This window comes from Anser anser (assembly GCF_964211835.1).
Source record: "Anser anser genome assembly, chromosome: 6".
NCBI classification, from domain to species: Eukaryota; Metazoa; Chordata; class Aves; order Anseriformes; family Anatidae; genus Anser; species Anser anser.
Genome location: NC_139726.1, coordinates 16,871,775 through 16,889,509, shown reverse-complemented (window position 1 = coordinate 16,889,509; position 17,735 = coordinate 16,871,775). Strand labels below are relative to the sequence as shown.

The window sequence follows — 17,735 nt, the reverse complement described above, 5'->3', positions numbered from 1 at the left end:
TGGAATATGTTGATATTACAGTGGTGCTACACTTAGTAAGAAGCTTAAAAGACAAAACAGTTCTCGGGTGTTTCTGTGACAGACTCGGGCACTGCCCCCCCCAACTCCTCTACCACAGCCCTGAGGCGGCCGCCGCCGCCCAATCAGACACCGCCTCCCGCCTCCGCCCCGCCCTCCCCGCCGCTCAGCGCTCTCCTATTGGCGGGCGGCGCCGCCTCCATGGCGACGCGGCGGAGGGGCAGCCAAAATGGCCGCCGGCGGGCGGTGCGGGGCCGCGGGCTGGGCGATGCCGGCCGCGCTCCTCCTGCTGCTGCTGGGCGCCGCCGCCTCGCCCCGCTCCTCGTCCTGTCACCACCGGCCGCCCGGCGGCGGGGAGGTGAGGCCGGCGCGGCTGGGGAGGGGGGGGAAGCTCGGGGGCTGGGGTCGGCGGGGCCGTGAGGAGAACAAGAGGGGAGGGTGCGGCGGCGCCCACGGCTTTGCTCCCCGCCGGCAGGTCGTCTACGGGGTGCCCCTCGCGGAGGATCGCCTCGTCAGGAGGGACGTGGGCCAGCGGCTGCGGATTAAGATCGTGTACGACAGGAGCGTGGAGGAGTGAGTATGGTGTGGCGGTGACCCCTTTTTGTCCTTATCCCGCAGTGCAAACCCTATCGGCTAACGATCTTTTTTTTTCCTTCTTTCTTTTTAAACAGTTTGCTACCAGAGAAAAGACACCTTATAAAGGTACGCTGTGTTTGTTCCCTCTTTTATTTCTACGTACGTGGGTGAAGTCAAGGCTTTATCGATGTGATTAAGGCTGTGGATACCAGCGCTTTCATATCCTCTGGTCAGGGAAACCAGGGTTTGGGTACAGACTGTTTCTCTCTCCCAAATCCTCCCACTGTTACGTTACCTATTATTTAATAGGTGCTTACTGTGTCCCAGCACACAAAGGTGTCAATAAGCAGTATCTGTATGGTTTTTTAAAGGATTTTCATTATTATTTTTTGATACTGTTAGGAGTACTTTAAATGTGTCTGCTGGCGTCTTTTGATTTATTGTGCAAGTAGGCAGTAAAAGAGAGGGCAGCAGTCAGGCTTAGAGATCGCGGAGACAGAAGCTCCAGGGAAATTTGTGATGGACAGTTCCCAGTGACCTGTAAGATTGGGGCTGAAATAAAGTCAGCCTCTTTGAAGCTGTACATTCAAATTAATACTGGCTTCCATCTTGCTTTGTCATTCCAATAACAAAATATGGAAATGTTGGAACTAAATATTTCGGAACTTGGAAGTCTGGATCTCTGCTGTTCTGCTATACCACAGCATTAGCAAGTTTCTTGTACCTTGGTAGTTAATACTTGTAAGCTATGTCTGCACTACCACTGGGTGACTTTTATTTTTGTTCTATTTAGAACAAACTTTTTCCACAAGCTATATCTTACTTGGAGAAGACTTTTCAAGTGCGCAAATCAGCAGGTACTATATTGCTAAGCAGGTATGTAAAAGTTTGTTGAAAATCACTTACTGCATTCAATATTTAATGTTGCATTGTGTAGACATTAAAGTAAGAATAGAATAAGAGCATAAGAAATGTTCTCCTGGATCAGACCAGTGATCCATCTGGCCCAGTGGTGGGAGATGCTATTGAAGGAGAATGCACAAGTTTGCTGACCTTCCGTGATCAACAGCTATATTTTTTGTATCAGAGATGTTAAAGAGTATTATGCTGCTTATTTCCTTTTATGTGTACCCCTGTTTATGAACCTGTTCCAAATCTTTTTTTTTTTTTTTGCACCTGTAGATACTCTGTTAACAACTGGAAGTATTGTCTGCCAGAGTAGCATAACGTTTTTCAGCATGGAAGTTACAACATTGCTATATTAAACGCGTATTACAGTGTTGTTGGATGCTGTAAGATTATGCTACAGTTTCCTTTTAATTCTAAAACAGTGCTAACTGTCTTTCATGTTTGATTGAAGGCAGTGTGCAACAAACCAATATTTAAGGAGGAAAGCTGACCCTCACAGATACTGCCGAGTGGCCTGTGCAAACCATACTAGGTGCGGGCCAGTTGTAGTTCCTGAAAAACACCTCCAGGTAAGCGAAACCATCCAGGTGCTCCTTAACCTTTGGAGGATTGCAGTTTGTGGAAACTACTTAAAATGTTAGTACTGCTAGTACGTAAGTGACTCATAAGTGATTCAGCCTGGAGAAGAGAAGGCTCTGAGGAGACCTTATGACAACCTTCCGATCCCTAAAGGTATATATACTCTCTATCAGGCAGTGTAGTGATAGGACAAGGAGTAGTGGTTTTAAACTGCAAGAGGGTAGGTTTAGATTAGATATAAGGAAGAAATTCTTCACTGTGAGAGTGGTGAGACATTGAACAGGCTGCCCCGAGAAGCTGTGGCTGTCCCATCCCTGGAAGTGCTCAAGGTCAGGTTGGAGGTTGGATGGGGCTTTGGGCAACCTGGTGTGGTGGGAGGTGCCCATGCCCATGGCAGGGGATTGGAATTAGATGAGCTTTAAGGTCCCTTCCAACCCAAACCATTCTGTGATTCTGCAATTCATTTTGCAGGAGATAACTCAAGTTGTTCTATTCTGTCACTCAAATTCAGTTAGCAAGAGTGTCTTTAGTTTATGATGTTGAACCAAAAGTCATGGAAAACTGGAATGTTTACCGTTCTTTAAGTCTGTGATATAGCAAACTGTATACACATAATGAGATTCAAAGCTTATGAAATAGCATCTAGTTGCTTCATTATTCTCCTCAGTCAATTAGTCAGATTTTCACAGAATTAATCATAAGTTTTGATTTTTTGAATCAAAACAGTGGTATTCGATGAACGAGGAGCACGGTGCAGGAAATGCTTCTAACTTGTTTTCTTGCATGAATTTTTGATTCGACTACAGTATGTGATCACCAGATTTCTTTTAGCTTGACATTTCAACTGCAGCATTAAAAATATATTGCATTAAATGTGAAATGCAATGTCAGCTTATGTATATACTATTCCTGTGAGCCAAAACTTTTTAATTGATCTAGCTTGGCAAGCGCCTTTTTTTCAACAGCTGCCACCTTCCTAGCTTTTAATCAAAATGGCTAGTCATTTGAAAGTCGTTCCCTGGCTCTGGTTTTGTTTACTGTTGTCACAGGGAATTTTTTCGTCTTCAGCTATCATAGGCTGGGGTTTATTCTTGGCTTCAAGCTAGATGTGTTTTGTTCTACAAAATTTCTATCATAGCTGATATATTTTAATTGTTTCATTTGAACGTTGTCAAAGCAATGCAGGGTGTACAATCAGAACGAACGGCACTTTGGCTTACCTGACCAAGAAGGGGTTCGAGATGCTGACTTTGTGCTTTACGTCAGTGCTCTCACTACTGAAAGGTGTGGCCATGAGAACATCATTGCATATGCAGCCTACTGCCAACTGGAAGCGGAAATGGACAGGCAAGTATTCTGTCTGGTACAAACTTTAATTAAACTTTCAGTTGTATATATGGAGTTGAATTGTCTGCCTGTGTAGTGTATAGGACAGTACAGTATTGAAATAATGACAAGTGCTATAATATATGTAATGACAAATGCTATATTCAGCACAGCATTGAAATAATGACAAATGCTGTATTCACGTAAAAGCACAGAACAATCAGGTAACGCTTAACTCATAAAACTGAGACATCTAAGTCAAAAGTAATTTTCTGTTACAGTCTGAATTTTATCTCACAATCTTGCTTCTGTTGAAAAAAATGTCATACTTTCAAAAACTTAAAGAAAAATGCAAATAGACCCTGCTTACATGGCTTTTATTTCTCACTTGGCTGTAGTCATTTTAACAGACACATTGTACCTCTATAATGACTACACCTGAAATTCAGTTCTCCTATACTGTTGTCAGTAACATCTGTGCAGCATATTGGTATACAGACTGATCCCATTCCTTTTCCCCTATTTTAGCAATAAAGTAACAGTATTGTTAACAGACTAGTTATAATTAGTTAGGGGAACTTATCTAGAAGCACTTATTTTTACATTAGTCTTTAGTTTCCAGTGTTGCTTTCTGCCTCTTCAAGTGAATATGAATTGAATTTGCTAGTATTTTACTGAAAACAATATAATTTTAAAACTGTCTTCCAGGCCAATAGCAGGATATGCTAACTTGTGTCCAAACATGATTTCAACACAAGCTCAGGAATTTGTTGGCATGTTGTCTACAGTGAAACACGAGATTATCCATGCACTGGTAAGGGTTGGTGTTACAGAATACATTTCCCTGAAATTTGTGCCTTCCCCCTCACATCTGTCCAGCTTACTGCAAGAGAAGTGTGTCTGGTAGGGGTTAAGCTCTTGTGTTGCCTCTTTCAACTTGTGTGTTAATAGCCTTGAGGTGTGGTACTTCAAGTCTACCTGCTACGTACGAGAACTTTTCATGGCATTTGACTTGGTGTGTAAATGTCTTACCGAAGGTTTCTGTTTGATTTTTAACTTGCAGGGTTTCTCTGCTGGACTGTTTGCATTTTATCGTGATGATGATGGAAAACCTTTGACAACAAGATACGCAGATGGACTCCCTCCTTTTAATGAAAGGTATTTCATATTTTTGGACCTCTCAGTACTCCCAGTGAAGGATGTTTTCAGGTTGCCTTTTTAGATATATTCTTGCTGTGAGCCTGTTGAAAATCCAACTTGATACCTTTATTAGAATTCTTTGTATTTGTTATGTTCAAACATTGTTCTATTTTTATTTTAGTCTTCCTTTACGTTGGTATTAAACACCTTATAATGCATGGGAATGATTTAAGACACAATTTTTATTTATCAGGAAGCTTGAGGTTAAGCATTACAACAACCCTTGCTTAAATTTTGAGGTTTTCTGAGCACCTCACTCAACTGGGACTTACATTTTCTGTAGTCTGTCTAATGTCAGTCTTACATTTTCTGTAGTCTGTCTAATGTCAGTGGAGGTAGTTTTTTTTGAGGCATGTATCATTTGAGGTCTATAATTGCGCAGAAACGGCAATGCCTGTAGTCAGCTGCTTGATTTTTGACTTGTTATTGAATAAACAATTCACAGTACATTTTTGATAACTGTAGAAAATATGTCTTGAGTCTACAGACATCTTTTTAGTAATCTTGCTTTGGCATGTTAGATCACAGTTGGCTATATAATAAATCTTACAAAGGTTATAATGTATCTTACAAAGGAGAAGTGTTGCATAGTCAACTGAAACTTCACAAAGAAAGAAATGGAGATTCTTCTTAATTCTGGGTTTTAATGGAGATAAAGCTTTGCACAGTAGCATGTATTTATCAGAAAGATCTGTAACTAACACATTCTTCTTACAGTCTAGGTTTGTATCAGTGGAGCGATAAGGTTGTTCATAAAGCGGTGAGGTTATGGGATGTACGTGGTGGCCAAATGCTTCGCCATACTGTTCACCTTCTGGTAACACCTCGTGTAGTTGTAAGTGTTGATTAACTTAGTTATATGCTTTGTATGCCATCACATTCTTGAGTCACAAGTATTTCTTACTCTTTTTAAGCAGTAATAAGTTAACTTTAAATAGTTTTTTTTTTTCCTGAATGTATGGCCCAAAGACTATATAATTATGATGATATAATTAGTGGAAGGGACTATGCAAGGTGAAAAAGAAGTGAAGGAAAATGGTTGGCAGTATGAAATAAATAATTCAATAAAAGAGACAATGAAGGGATTGGGAAGTTAATTGTAAACAGTTGAGCAAAACTGATATTTTTGTTAATCTTACTCTTCAGAGGCTTTCCTGCAGACTTGGCACCTGGTATTCCTGTTGACTTAACAGATAGTGCTGTTACTGTCTTTCTAGTTTAATTTAATCCTATTTAATACTTATCTTTTAAAAATATTTTCATCTTTTTTTTTGTATTTTTATGCATTACTGTTGTGGTTTAACCCGGCTGGCAGCTAAACACCACACAGCCGTTCGCTCACCCTCCCCCCTCCCTCTCTGGGATGGGGGGAGAGAAACGGGAAAGTGAAGCCTGTGAGTTGAGATAAAGACGGTTTATTAAGACAGGAAAATAATAATAACAATAATAATAATAATAGTGATAATGGTAATAGTATTAACAATAATAATGTGTAAGAAAACAAGTGATGCACAATGCAATTGCTCACCACCCGCTGACCGATGCCCAGCCTATTCCCGAGCAGCCGGCCCCCCCACCCCGGCCAGCCACCCCTATATATTGTTTAGCATGACGTCAGATGGTATGGAATACCCCTTTGGCCAGTTTGGGTCAGCTGTCCTGGGTCTGTCCCCTCCCAGCTCCTGCTGCACCCCCAGCCTGCTCGCTGGCAGGACAGAGCAAGAAGCCGAAAAGTCCTTGGCCTGGTGTAAACACTGCTCTGCAACAATTAAAACATCAGCATGTTATCAGCGCTCTTCTCATCCTAATCCAAAACATAGCACCCTACCAGCTACTATGAGCTACTTAACTCTGTCCTAACTGGAACCAGGACAATTACGAAATAATGCATTTAAAATTTTGTCATGTTTAAAAAAAAGTACTTAAATATTTTTGGAAATCCTTCTGATTCCGACACCTCTGACTTTTTTTACCCCATTTAAGCATATGCTAAGTGTAAAAAATAGGTACTGAATGAAAATAACTTCTAATCATATTTGTCCGCAAATACTTATGAGTTGTGTTGAAATGTTTTCTTTCTAGGAAGAAGCTCGTAAACATTTTAATTGTCCAATCCTAGAGGGAATGGAGCTTGAAAATCAAGGTGGCATGGGTACTGAGCTCAATCACTGGGAGAAGAGGTTGTTGGAGGTTGGTGCTAATATTAGGGATGGAGGGGGATTTGGAAAAGCCTGCTCCCCCTGCCTTCATTTTTAGGTTTATAGTGGTACTCACCAGAGCCTTGAAAATATAAGTGTGTAAAATACCTCACTGAAATATATCACAAACAGTGCTGAACTGGAAACACTTAAATGTCCAATTTCTAGATAAATATTATTTTACTTCATTGCTAGATCTCAGAGTATGAATTACAGATAAGATGACTACTAAAAAATGAAATCTCTTACTTTTGTCTGCTATTTGCCCTTCTGAGAAGGCAGCTTGCTCTTTAGGGGGAAGTGGTTATTCCTTTGAGTCAATTCAGTTTTGTCATGCTTTTTGATTGTTCTGTCTCACGATCTAGATTTCATCTTTTTTCACATGTCTCATTAAGGTTAGGTTTTGCCATCCCTATTCCAGAACCTCATCTGATCAAGGAAACACTTATTTTCCTCCTGACGCTTAAGCTTATTTTTATTTATAACATTATGTGATATTTTGAGCAGAGGTATAGTTTCTAATTATTGTATGAAGTAAGGTAAACTATAAGGTAAATGCGTTAGGACAGACCTTTTCGTGGAAGTAAACATGAAAAAATACATATTTCAGGAGACCAAAACAGCTGATTTTTCCTGCTTTTCAGTAGCCTTTCTTGTAGAACAGTAGTTCAAAGTCAACTAGAAGGGCTGCCATTAAAGTAAGGATAATCTAAAGGATTGAATAAGATTAGCCCACGGGGCACTATTAGCAGTCTCGTTTCCAGAGAAAGTTAGTATCTGGAAAGTAACCCATATGGTTTGGTTTTGGTCTTGATCCTTCTCTCATTAAATATTTTAGTGATAGTGCCAGATTTGCGAAGTCTGCAGATGGTAACTCTTCCCAGCCATGCTAGTGGAGAGGGAAGGCTGGAAGACTACACTCTGAAGAAATAGTAAGTGAGAAAAGTTTGGTAATAGGAATCCCAGAGCTGTGTAATTAAGGGTGAGCAACTTTTGTTGTAAGCCTGAAGCTTATTAGCTGGAAATGACTGAGCAGGAAAAAGACACATGGGTGTTAAAACTGTCAGTTAAGATGATTAGGAAACTCAGACGTGTCCAGAGTTGCTCCTTGAGGATGTTGTGGGCTAGTGTATTTTAAAACAAGATGGAAAATACCACTACTGGACTAGTAAAGCTTCATGTAGAGTTCTGTGTTCCTTTAGTCCTGTGTCCTTCTCTCCTGAAAAGGACTTCTAGAAATATTGGGAAAATTAAAAATCAGTCTTACCCAAAAAAACATACCACTAAATGAGCTTGGCTTTCAGCTTACCCAAGAAAAAAGACAGAAAAGGGGGCATGATTGCTATGAATAAATACGCAAGGAGGAGTTTAGTTTACCTAAAGAAAAAGTAAGTACAGATTGGCCATGAATAAGGTTCAGCTGGAATTTGGAATAAGGTTTCTGACTCATGAAGCTTTGTAGGGCAGACTGGGAAGGGTGTTATACCTTTGATCCCTTTTATGAAAGAGGTTGGAAATGGAATGTCTATAATAAGAAGGGACTGGAACTTCTATGCCCTTGAATGCATGGCTCTAAAATGAAATGCTTCTTCAAAGCAGGTATTTTCTTACAATACTGATTTTTCAGGAGCTTACTAATAGTAACTTGTAACTTTCAGAATGAAGCTATGACTGGATCCCATACACAGAACCGAGTCTTTTCCAGGATTACCTTAGCATTAATGGAAGACACGGGGTAAGTGTTAATAGGAATAATAATGGTGTGGTGGTTTTTTTTGTTGTTGTTCAAGTGTGTTTGTTGCACTTGATGTTGTTTGGAGTTGATGCACTTGTGTTTATTCATCTGTCACACAGTAAATAATTGGCATAACCAGCATGACATTAGACAAGGAGTTATGCGAAGAAAAATTAATATACAAGGTATATTTAAAACCACTCTTAATATAGCCATAAAAGCATGCACTGCAATGCATAGTTCTGTTTGCAGAGTCTGTTTTCTATTTTTTCTTAATGTAAGTCTTCTGTCAGTTCCACGTAGCACACATTTTTTGTCTTTTTGTAGATAGAAAGCATATACGGAAGAAAAGCAAAATTGCCTAAAATTTCATCTTTCTGTATGCATTATTCCTTTGTAGACCAAGATGCATTGCTGTCAAACAAATAAACAATGAAGTTTTCTTTTAGCTCATTGTGAGTTGAAAAATAGTGAAATTATCATACTTCTTATTATTAGGCAGCAAGGAGTGTTATTTCCGTGTTTTATCATTCGAAAACCTTTAGGCATAGTATAAACTACCTTGAACTGCTCTTTTATTAATCATAACTCTAATTTTTAAATTGTATTCGCATTCCAAAATACCTTTACAGCTGGTATAAAGCAAATTACAGCATGGCGGAGAAATTAGACTGGGGACGTAATAAAGGCTGCGACTTTGTAATGAAGAGCTGTAAGTTCTGGATTGACCAAAAGAAACAAAAGTAAGTCTTTTTTAATATAAAAAAGGTGGAAGACCTGATGCTTGATTACATTTGTCCTTCTTCAAATGCAGCTCAGTAAAAAGTAATACACAATGCTCTCGTAAGAATCTTCAGAGTGCACCCAAAAAGGAGCACACCAAATGTATTAAGAACAGTACTATTTTAACCAATAAATACAAAGACGAGCATCTTAGGAATGTATTTGCTCTTTAAGGGAACTGTGTTTTGGAGTTGAGGGGAAGGACTTCATCTAAGTGTTGCTTTCTTATTTTGTCCTTTTTAATTGTAAATGCAGCCAATAACATTTCACATTACTGGATTTTACCCAAAGCACAAGAAATAGGCTTTGTTTTGGCTATCATACTTCTTGTTTGTTCATTTCAGTACTTGTAAATTTGCTCCATAGCAGCCCTGTTTTGTTTGTAATTTTTTCTTCAAAGTTTACAAAACAATGTCACTGAAACTAAATAATTAAGCACATTGTGGCTTTGTTTGCTGACCTGATATTCTTTAAACTAGGAAGTTTATAACCAAATAACAATAATTAACCTACAGACAAGATATTGCTGTTTCTTTATGTGATTGACCAAATATAAAGAAGAGCAGGGATAGTCAGAAAAACTGCATAGTTAAATTTACAAAAAGCAGTTAATCTAATGTTACTTTTTTTTTTTTTTTGAGGAGGCAATTAATCAGTCCATACTGTGACACTTTGAGAAGTAATCCTTTGCAGTTAACCTGCAGACAGGACCAAAGAGCAGTAGCAGTGTGCAACTTACAGAAGTTTCCAAAGCAGTTACCTCAGGAATATCAGGTATAATGAATCTTAGTTTACTAAATAACTAAGTATTTACATTACTGTGTTTTGCAGCCAGGATGTGTGTTTTTTCTTCTGAACTAGTAGATGAGAGTAGATATGGTGAAAAATGCGTACTCTATTATAAGAAGCCTGGAGGCTTAAAAAAAAAAAAAGCCTTGTGATTGTTAGTAAAACAATAAGGATGTCGCTTGACTGTCTAAGCACGTTTCAGTTGGAAATGTTGCTGTGTAACAGAAGTCCCCTGTAATGTTTTGTCTGAGGTATTTCTTCAGCTGATCTGTGCCCTTGTGTCACTGCATGCCGAGACATTTGCTTCCCAGAGATGGCTATGATTGCAAGAGGAGACAGGGGGCAGTGCGGGGCTGGGGAGTGTCTCTGTGCATTACTCATGTATTAAATAGTCTATGTTCATCTGGTTCAGGGGTATTCTAAGTTGCTGTTAATAGCGTTCCTGAGAAGTAGCTGACATACTTACAGCTTTAGTGATTGGTTCTATTAAAAAATAAATTAAATAAAAGCTGTAAAAGCAACAACAACAAAGTAACAGCTGTACACTTGTCTCTGCACCGTCTCACTGCCTATTTTGTTTTTGCAGTATTTTGACAATCTTAATGGAGTACCAGCAGAAGATTTGCCTTATTATGGTGGCTCAGTAGAAATTGCTGACTATTGTCCCTTCAGTCAAGAATTCAGTTGGCATTTAAGTGGTGAATTTCAGCGCAGCTCAGACTGCAGAATAATTGAAAACCAACCAGGTATGCTTCCAGGACTTTAGTTTTGTATTTAAGGGCCTATATTTGTTTATCTGGATTACCTTGTGAGCATTTGCTTCCTAGGTATATATGAAATAAAAAATTGCATAAGAGTTTTACAGAAATTATCCTCAAATAATCCAAATACAAGACGGAGGTTACAGGGGGAGTGTTGTTCAGTTGCTTTGGAGCCTCTGGAAGTAAATCTACTTTTCACCTTTGTAGTCTTCCCTGCAAAGCAGGGAGCCTGGCAAATTATCAGAGCATGGGCCTATCTCCTGGAATAGCACATGAACTCTCAATATAGCAGAGCTCCAGGACACTGCAGGATATTACCTGTGTGTGCAATTCTCTCAAAGCTAAATGAACAAACACGCTCTCCCCTCAAGCCAGCAATCACAGCTGGCACTCCCTGGGAGCAAACATTTCTGTAGAAGAGTGTGGATAGTATCTTTTTAAAAACTTCGTTTTCTTCATGCTTTACTCAGTCTGAGAATTATTGTTTTGAATATAATGATTAATGGTCTGAAACATCCCAAAAGTAAACCTGGAATTGCCTGTGGAGAGTGACTAATTATGGCAAATTAAATTAATGTGGAGTTCCTTTTCGCCTAGTAAATTGAGGTTCAATATGTTCTTTCCACCTTAGATCCTACCAAAAACTATGGTGCAGAAGAATATGGACCAAACTCTGTATGTCTTATTCAGAAATCAGCTTTTGTTATGGAACAATGCAGGAGGAAACTCAGCTACCCTGACTGGGGTAGTGGCTGTTACCAAGTAAGTACGTGTGTTATGTGGGTTTTTTGCTTGCTTCGTTTTTGTAGTGACACCAAAGGGAGAAGTCTGATACAAAATGCAGGTTATGACTGTTAAAACTATGCACCTGGGCGCTGTACATGATATTTGCTTCCTTTAAGTCACTAGATTATATGACGTGCTTTGGAAGTAAGTATTTTCCAACTGTAAGTCTGTAGTTCAGGTCATGAATCAAATCAAGTGCGTGGCCACTGGGCAGACTTGTGTGTTACTTCCAGTCTTGCTTGGACTTTACCTGTCTTAACTGAGGACAAAGTGTCACAGGAATAAGTGAGAACAGTTATGTTGGAATCTTCTGTTGTTGAAGTTTTACGTTAGTTAAATCACTCTGATTTTTCTGCAGTAGAAAGCACTGTGCACGTGTCACTTTTCATTATCCTTCCTCTCAGGACTGTTTCACTTAATGCTGTTTCTTTCAAAGGCAGCACAACTCTAAAAGCACGCTCATTAGCAGAAACGGAATTTTACTCGGTCTCAGTTGATTATCTATATAATTGCATGAAAAGTGTACAGTCAGTGCTTTAAAGCATTTTTAAACGAATAGCTGCTCTGAGTGCATTAAAATACCTGCACTTAATCCATGCTGTATGCAGGCTGTTTACTGGATATTTTATTTCCTTATTGAAAGAACTTCCAAACCCCCAAACGTATTTCCAATAAATCATAATACAGACGTTACTTTTATTCCTTTATTTTAAGGTTTCTTGTTCTCCACAAGGGCTGCATGTTTGGGTCAAGGACACTGTGTACTTGTGCAGCCGCTCAGGTCAAGTATTAACTGTGAGCATTCAGATGAATGGCTGGATCCACGTTGGAAATCTAATTTGTCCAGCCTGTTGGGACTTCTGTGACTCCTGTCCCCCAGAGCGGGATCCTCCAGCTTCTAACTTGTCAAGAGTTGCACCAATTGGTAGGTTGTCTCCTGATGTGCTGAACTTAAACCTAGTATGAAATGTCTGAGAACACTGAAGGTTCGTGTCAGCCCTGACTGTCAGGGGAACAGGAAAGGAGAGCTGTGGCCTTGCTATTTCAAGGTCCAAGATGCAGGAGTTAAGGGAAGGTGGCAAAGGTGCCCAGTCTTCTCCTGTACAGACACACTTTCGTTTCTGGGATGAGGATAGTGGCTAATACAGGAGAAATGTGTCTGAAATGGAAATACTTTTGTCATGTCTGCTTCTGGTGATCATCCCAGAAGTCTAGATTTAGCATAGTAACTTCTCTGAAAAATCAGTTCTCTGTTCTGGAGAGCGTATCATTTTTATAACCTTCAAAATCATCACCTTGGTGCAAAATTAGTACTCGCTTGTGTAAGTTACTATTGACAATATTAACACGGTAATCCAGGACACAAATGACAGGTGTCACTTTTTTTTTCTTTGAAGGGAGAAAAGAACCTCAAGTTGCTGACTACCAGTTACTGTTTTGTCTAGAGTTGATTATGTAAAAAGCCAATCAGTGAAAGAGAACAGTCTTTACAGTATTTTTCTCTAGAGGCTAATTTTTAAGCCTTTAATCAATTTTATAATTGTTGGATGTGCTGTCTCTACTGCAGGTTTTGAGGAAAAAATAAGCCTGTTTAGCTAACCTATATGTTTAATTCCTTTTTCAACATGTTCTTGGGTTTGTGTGTACCATTTGAAGTGGTGTTACTTTGTCTTTGAAATGGCAACGTTTCAGGGGTTGGTGGAAGGACTCCTACAGATCAGATTTTAGCATGAGAAAGCTGTAATGTAGGAGACTGACATCTCCCTCTCCCAGAGAAACACCAAGTGTGAATTCAAACAGATTCACATCCTAGGAGATGTGGGGGATTTTTTTAATATATTAATATATATGCTTATATATGTGCATTTATATAATATGCTTATATATAACATAAGATATAAAATGCTTATGTATCTAGTCTTCTGAGTCTGTGATTCTGAAATGCTGCTTATCCCCAGTCATGCCATAGTAAACTTCCTGTCCTTTTCTTGCCATACTGATACATTTTGCTCATTTGTTCTCCTAATTGTTCTTAGTTATTGCGGAAATTAATTTAATTTTAAAGGGAATAAATCATGTTATTCAGCTTTTATGAATTGCTGTCCTTGAAAACTAAAAGTAAATCAGTTCAGGTTACTACAAATATGTTTTTGCTCTCTGGTTATTTTATCTTCTGTTTAAATATGAAATATAAGCTTTATGCTGTCTTGTTTTTTATTTTAGACTTGTGCTCCTGCTCGTCTAACCTGGTTGTAACCCTTTGGCTGTTGATGGCTAACTTAATTCCCCTGCTAACGGGATTATTTCTCTGCGCATAGTTTCAGCAGGGACCAAGAAGATGTTCCAAGACGTTATACCACAGTGTTGTACTTCTTACTGTGGAGCACTGAGTTTTTTTGTCTCTGCAGGCAGCTGTCTTCTCCTGAACCTCATCTCTCCTGGCAAGTATCAGTGCAGACAGTAGTCGGGGAGTTACTGGCAAAAGCAGACAGAGTTTGAGAGGAGGAAAATTTACCTTGTCATCTCAATAAGTGCCAGTATTTTCCTGAATTGCAACCTTTGATTTTGACACAGTAACGAGATCCACTGTGCCAGCTGTGTTAGACTACCTGGCAACTCGATCAAGATTTGAAATGAGAACTCTTCTGTAGTAGAACTTGGGTTGTTTTTTTTATGTTCTCTGCGTGACCGGTAGCAAAGCATCCTCAAACTGGAAATATACCTCAGTGGTTTAGTCAAAAGCCATGTAAAAATCAGTTGCTGTTACTGCGAGTAACTCAGACCCAAACAGGTGTGGGAGGTTTTTTGTTTGGTTTTTGTCCATTCTTACAATGTATATGAGTAAAAATAATTTAATGGAGTAGAACAGTTGTTGGGAATTGTTTCCACAACTGGCTTCTGTAGCTTTGAGGCTTCTCAGAATTCATGTTTGTTTGCAGTAAGTTATTCACTTCTTGAGGTTCATTTAAACCTTAGTGAATGCACAAAGTAGACTTTCAGACTGATAACCATGACAACTGTATAGAAATCACATTTTCATTTAGCATGTGCCAGTTCTATTAACATCGAATTCTTGAATATTCTCAGAGTAATTTGCTAGGCAAATGCATTTCATTACTGATGCCAGTCTGTAAAATTGGGTGAGGTTTTCTGATTTATTTATTTATTTATTAAATAATGGCATTATTTCTTTAATAGTATGATCATAAATACATTTGTTTCACTTTTTGCTGAAGGCCAAGCCAGTAGCTATGGCAGCTATAATGTTACAGAACCATACTGACTCCTCTAGGCCAAAAAATGTATTGAGTATGTAGAGAAATGTCTAATCTGTCTTTTTTCCCCTTTTTTTGGACATAAAGTTGATATTATAAATACTCAATTTATAGCATTTGGATTATGTTAGAGAATCAGACGTTTTGAACCACACAAGGGCACACCTTGGTACAAAATTCATCTTTTGGAGGACAAAATCTACCTGAGGTAGGAAATGAGCAAAATCTGTCTTGCTGAGGACAGCTGCTCTCTACGACACTTGTGAAGGTGTTTTTCTTTGTTTCTGACCCTAGATGACATGTTACAAATAATCCTGCTTAGCATAAAAGAAACTTATGTGGTCCAATCCATTGTCTGTCCTGTTTGTCCAATTTTATTCTTGAGAAGGTACAAAACTTGAGGGAGCAGATGGGCCAGGTGCACTGAAAATACAAAGATGGGAGAAGGATGATGATACACGAAGGCTTGATCCCCTTCTAATATGGAAGGGGTAGGGAGTAAAATTTCTTTAGCTACAATTAAGCTTGTTTAATAAGAACTTCCATTGTAATCATAAGGATACTGAAGAAAATCTTTGTGCCTACCAGATTTTTTTTTAAAGATGCTTTTATGACACTGCTGAGGTGAGTAAGCTGCAACCTAAAACTGTCTGAAGGCATCATGGTTGAGAGAGTACCTTGCACTGGGCTAGTTCCCCTTCTTAAGCGCAGGTTATGCACAGTTTGCTTTGCGTTAAACAAGGCCTAGGTTAGCCTTAAATAGGTGTTTCTGAGAAGCAATACAAATTAGGGATCAAATGCTTTAAATGTGTACAACTTTGAATTAAGAAACACTCAGATTAGTAAGTGAACACTGATAATTTTAATATATGCACAATCAACAGTCAGTATAAATGGATTCCTTGAAAGCGTAAAGGTTTGAGAATATGTATTAGGTCCCAGAGGTTGTGATTGTCTTTTGTCTGTTGTGCAATAATACAGGTTAAATGGTATCACTCAACAACAACGCTTTTTATACTTGAAAAGAAATTATTGGTTATTTTTTCTTACTGTGAAATATTTGCACTGTCTGAACTTTCTGGTTAACTTTATAACTGTTAAACATTTTTAAATGGTGTTAATTTATTGCGCTTGGTATTTGATATGCTAGTCTCCTGTCTGTGGAAGTGAAATTTGTTATATTTAAGTGAAATTTTTTTATCTTCTACGCAGTTGTTTATCTTCAGGGCTTTTCTCCTCTCTTGCTGAGAATTAACTGAAAACTGAAAGATGGCTTGAAACATTGATGCTTACCTACTTCTGAATTGTATACATTTAATTAAAGAAAGAGGCTGTAATGCGTTGTACCTACAGGGAAAATCTGTCTGGCTGTCAGCATTCATGTAGTCAGATTCACCAGTACCTGCTGAGTAGCTGGATTAGTGAGTCCAGTGAAGTGAAACTACTAAAGCCTTAATAATCTGAGATTTCAGTTGTAATTTCTTTGACATGCAGTCCTTAAACTGGCTGTGAACTGCAGAATTGGAAGTGACTTTAGGGGACTGGGGAGGGAAGGTTAAAGTAGGCAAAATCCAGCGGGTGACCTTCTGTCAGTAAGTTAGCAGCTGTAGCCTTGGTGGAACTGCCAAGGAGTGTGTCATGTTCACTTTCAGGTGAGAATGAGCTGGTGACTGTCAAACAAGAGTTCGGGTAAAGCTGCCTACCTCAGTTCTGTTTGTCTTTCAGTTAAGCTTCTAACCCGTTGTTGTGAACTTCCAAGTCTTAAGATGAATTAAGTAAAAACATGTCTCGGGTTTTTAAGAGCAAAATAAACATAGTAGGGAGCATAAGCCATTTTTGAGTGTAGAACACAGCTAAAATTGTAGCTTAAAGCAACCATTCGTGTAGCCTTAAGTGTAGTTTCCCCAGTAAAAGTCACTACCAAATTTAAGTAAAAACAAAGTTTGCAGGCAGCTACTTTCAGTTTCCTGAACACACAGGGGCAAGTCCATCATATTGAATCTCTTACATGTGAAATCTTTTAAATAAAGCCCAAATAAGCTTTTGTGTTTTCACCAGGCTAGCTAGCATTATTCCCAGGACTTTTGCTGCCCTAAGAAATAAAGAAATCGTTTATCTGCAGCCAAAACATGCCCACTGCTTTAATGTTGTAAAAATATGTTCCATGTTTCCCTATGGAAGTAAATTAAGTCTTGCAGCCTTCTTTGTCCCTGCCAGCAGTTCAAGTTTCTAATATTTCAATTAGAAGTCAAGGCAATTCACACTTAAGAAAAAATTTTTTAGCGTTTCAAACAATTACAAGGAGGAAGGATAGCTTTTGGCTGGAGTATGCAGTGAGTAAATAACACAGAAAAGCAGGCAGTTCATTTCTTTTTGAAACGAGGTCTTGGGAGACTCTAAGGCCTCGGATATAGGTCGATTACCAAAACAGAACCTTGACCCCCCCCCATTAGCTGACTGCTGGTGCAACACAACTCATTATTTTTCTTGGGCTCTAGTAAATTAGGAAGGTTGATGTCACCTAAGAGCAGACATACCAACAATCCCTTGCTTGCAAGGGCCAGTTGTTTTTAAATCTTCCTGTCCTGCAAATCTTTCTGCTTTCAGTAGAGAGGAATGTGTACGTCCTTTCTTCCCCACGTTTCCCATGAATGACTTTCAGCCGAGCAGGTCAATGTCTTTCCCCTGCAAGATCTAACAACCAGCTTTTGCTTGGCTGAATGCTTGGGTGAACACTTGCACATACCGCTCTCTGGGACTGGGGTCTATTTTGTATATTAAGTGATGTGATCTTACACCA

General features: G+C 39.0%; 1 protein-coding gene across 2 annotated transcripts; it reads left to right on the top strand.

Annotated features, from left to right (window-relative positions):
- The first annotated feature begins 79 nt into the window (after positions 1 to 79).
- Positions 80 to 16,272, top strand: LMLN (leishmanolysin like peptidase). 2 transcript variants are annotated; one of them, XM_083840658.1, is made up of 17 exons: positions 80 to 376; positions 494 to 591; positions 690 to 720; positions 1,388 to 1,470; positions 1,955 to 2,072; positions 3,260 to 3,429; positions 4,117 to 4,222; positions 4,472 to 4,566; positions 5,326 to 5,443; positions 6,691 to 6,798; positions 8,465 to 8,541; positions 9,174 to 9,284; positions 9,969 to 10,098; positions 10,700 to 10,859; positions 11,506 to 11,636; positions 12,375 to 12,585; positions 13,884 to 16,272. In XM_083840658.1, exons 1-17 carry the CDS (start codon positions 248 to 250, stop codon positions 13,976 to 13,978), a joined length of 1,971 nt encoding a protein of 656 aa, XP_083696784.1. In that variant the 5' UTR covers positions 80 to 247; the 3' UTR covers positions 13,979 to 16,272. The 2 variants fall into 2 exon arrangements, with proteins under 2 accessions (XP_083696784.1, XP_083696783.1); XM_083840657.1 differs by having other exon boundaries at positions 9,966 to 10,098.
- Positions 16,273 to 17,735: the final 1,463 nt, after the last annotated feature.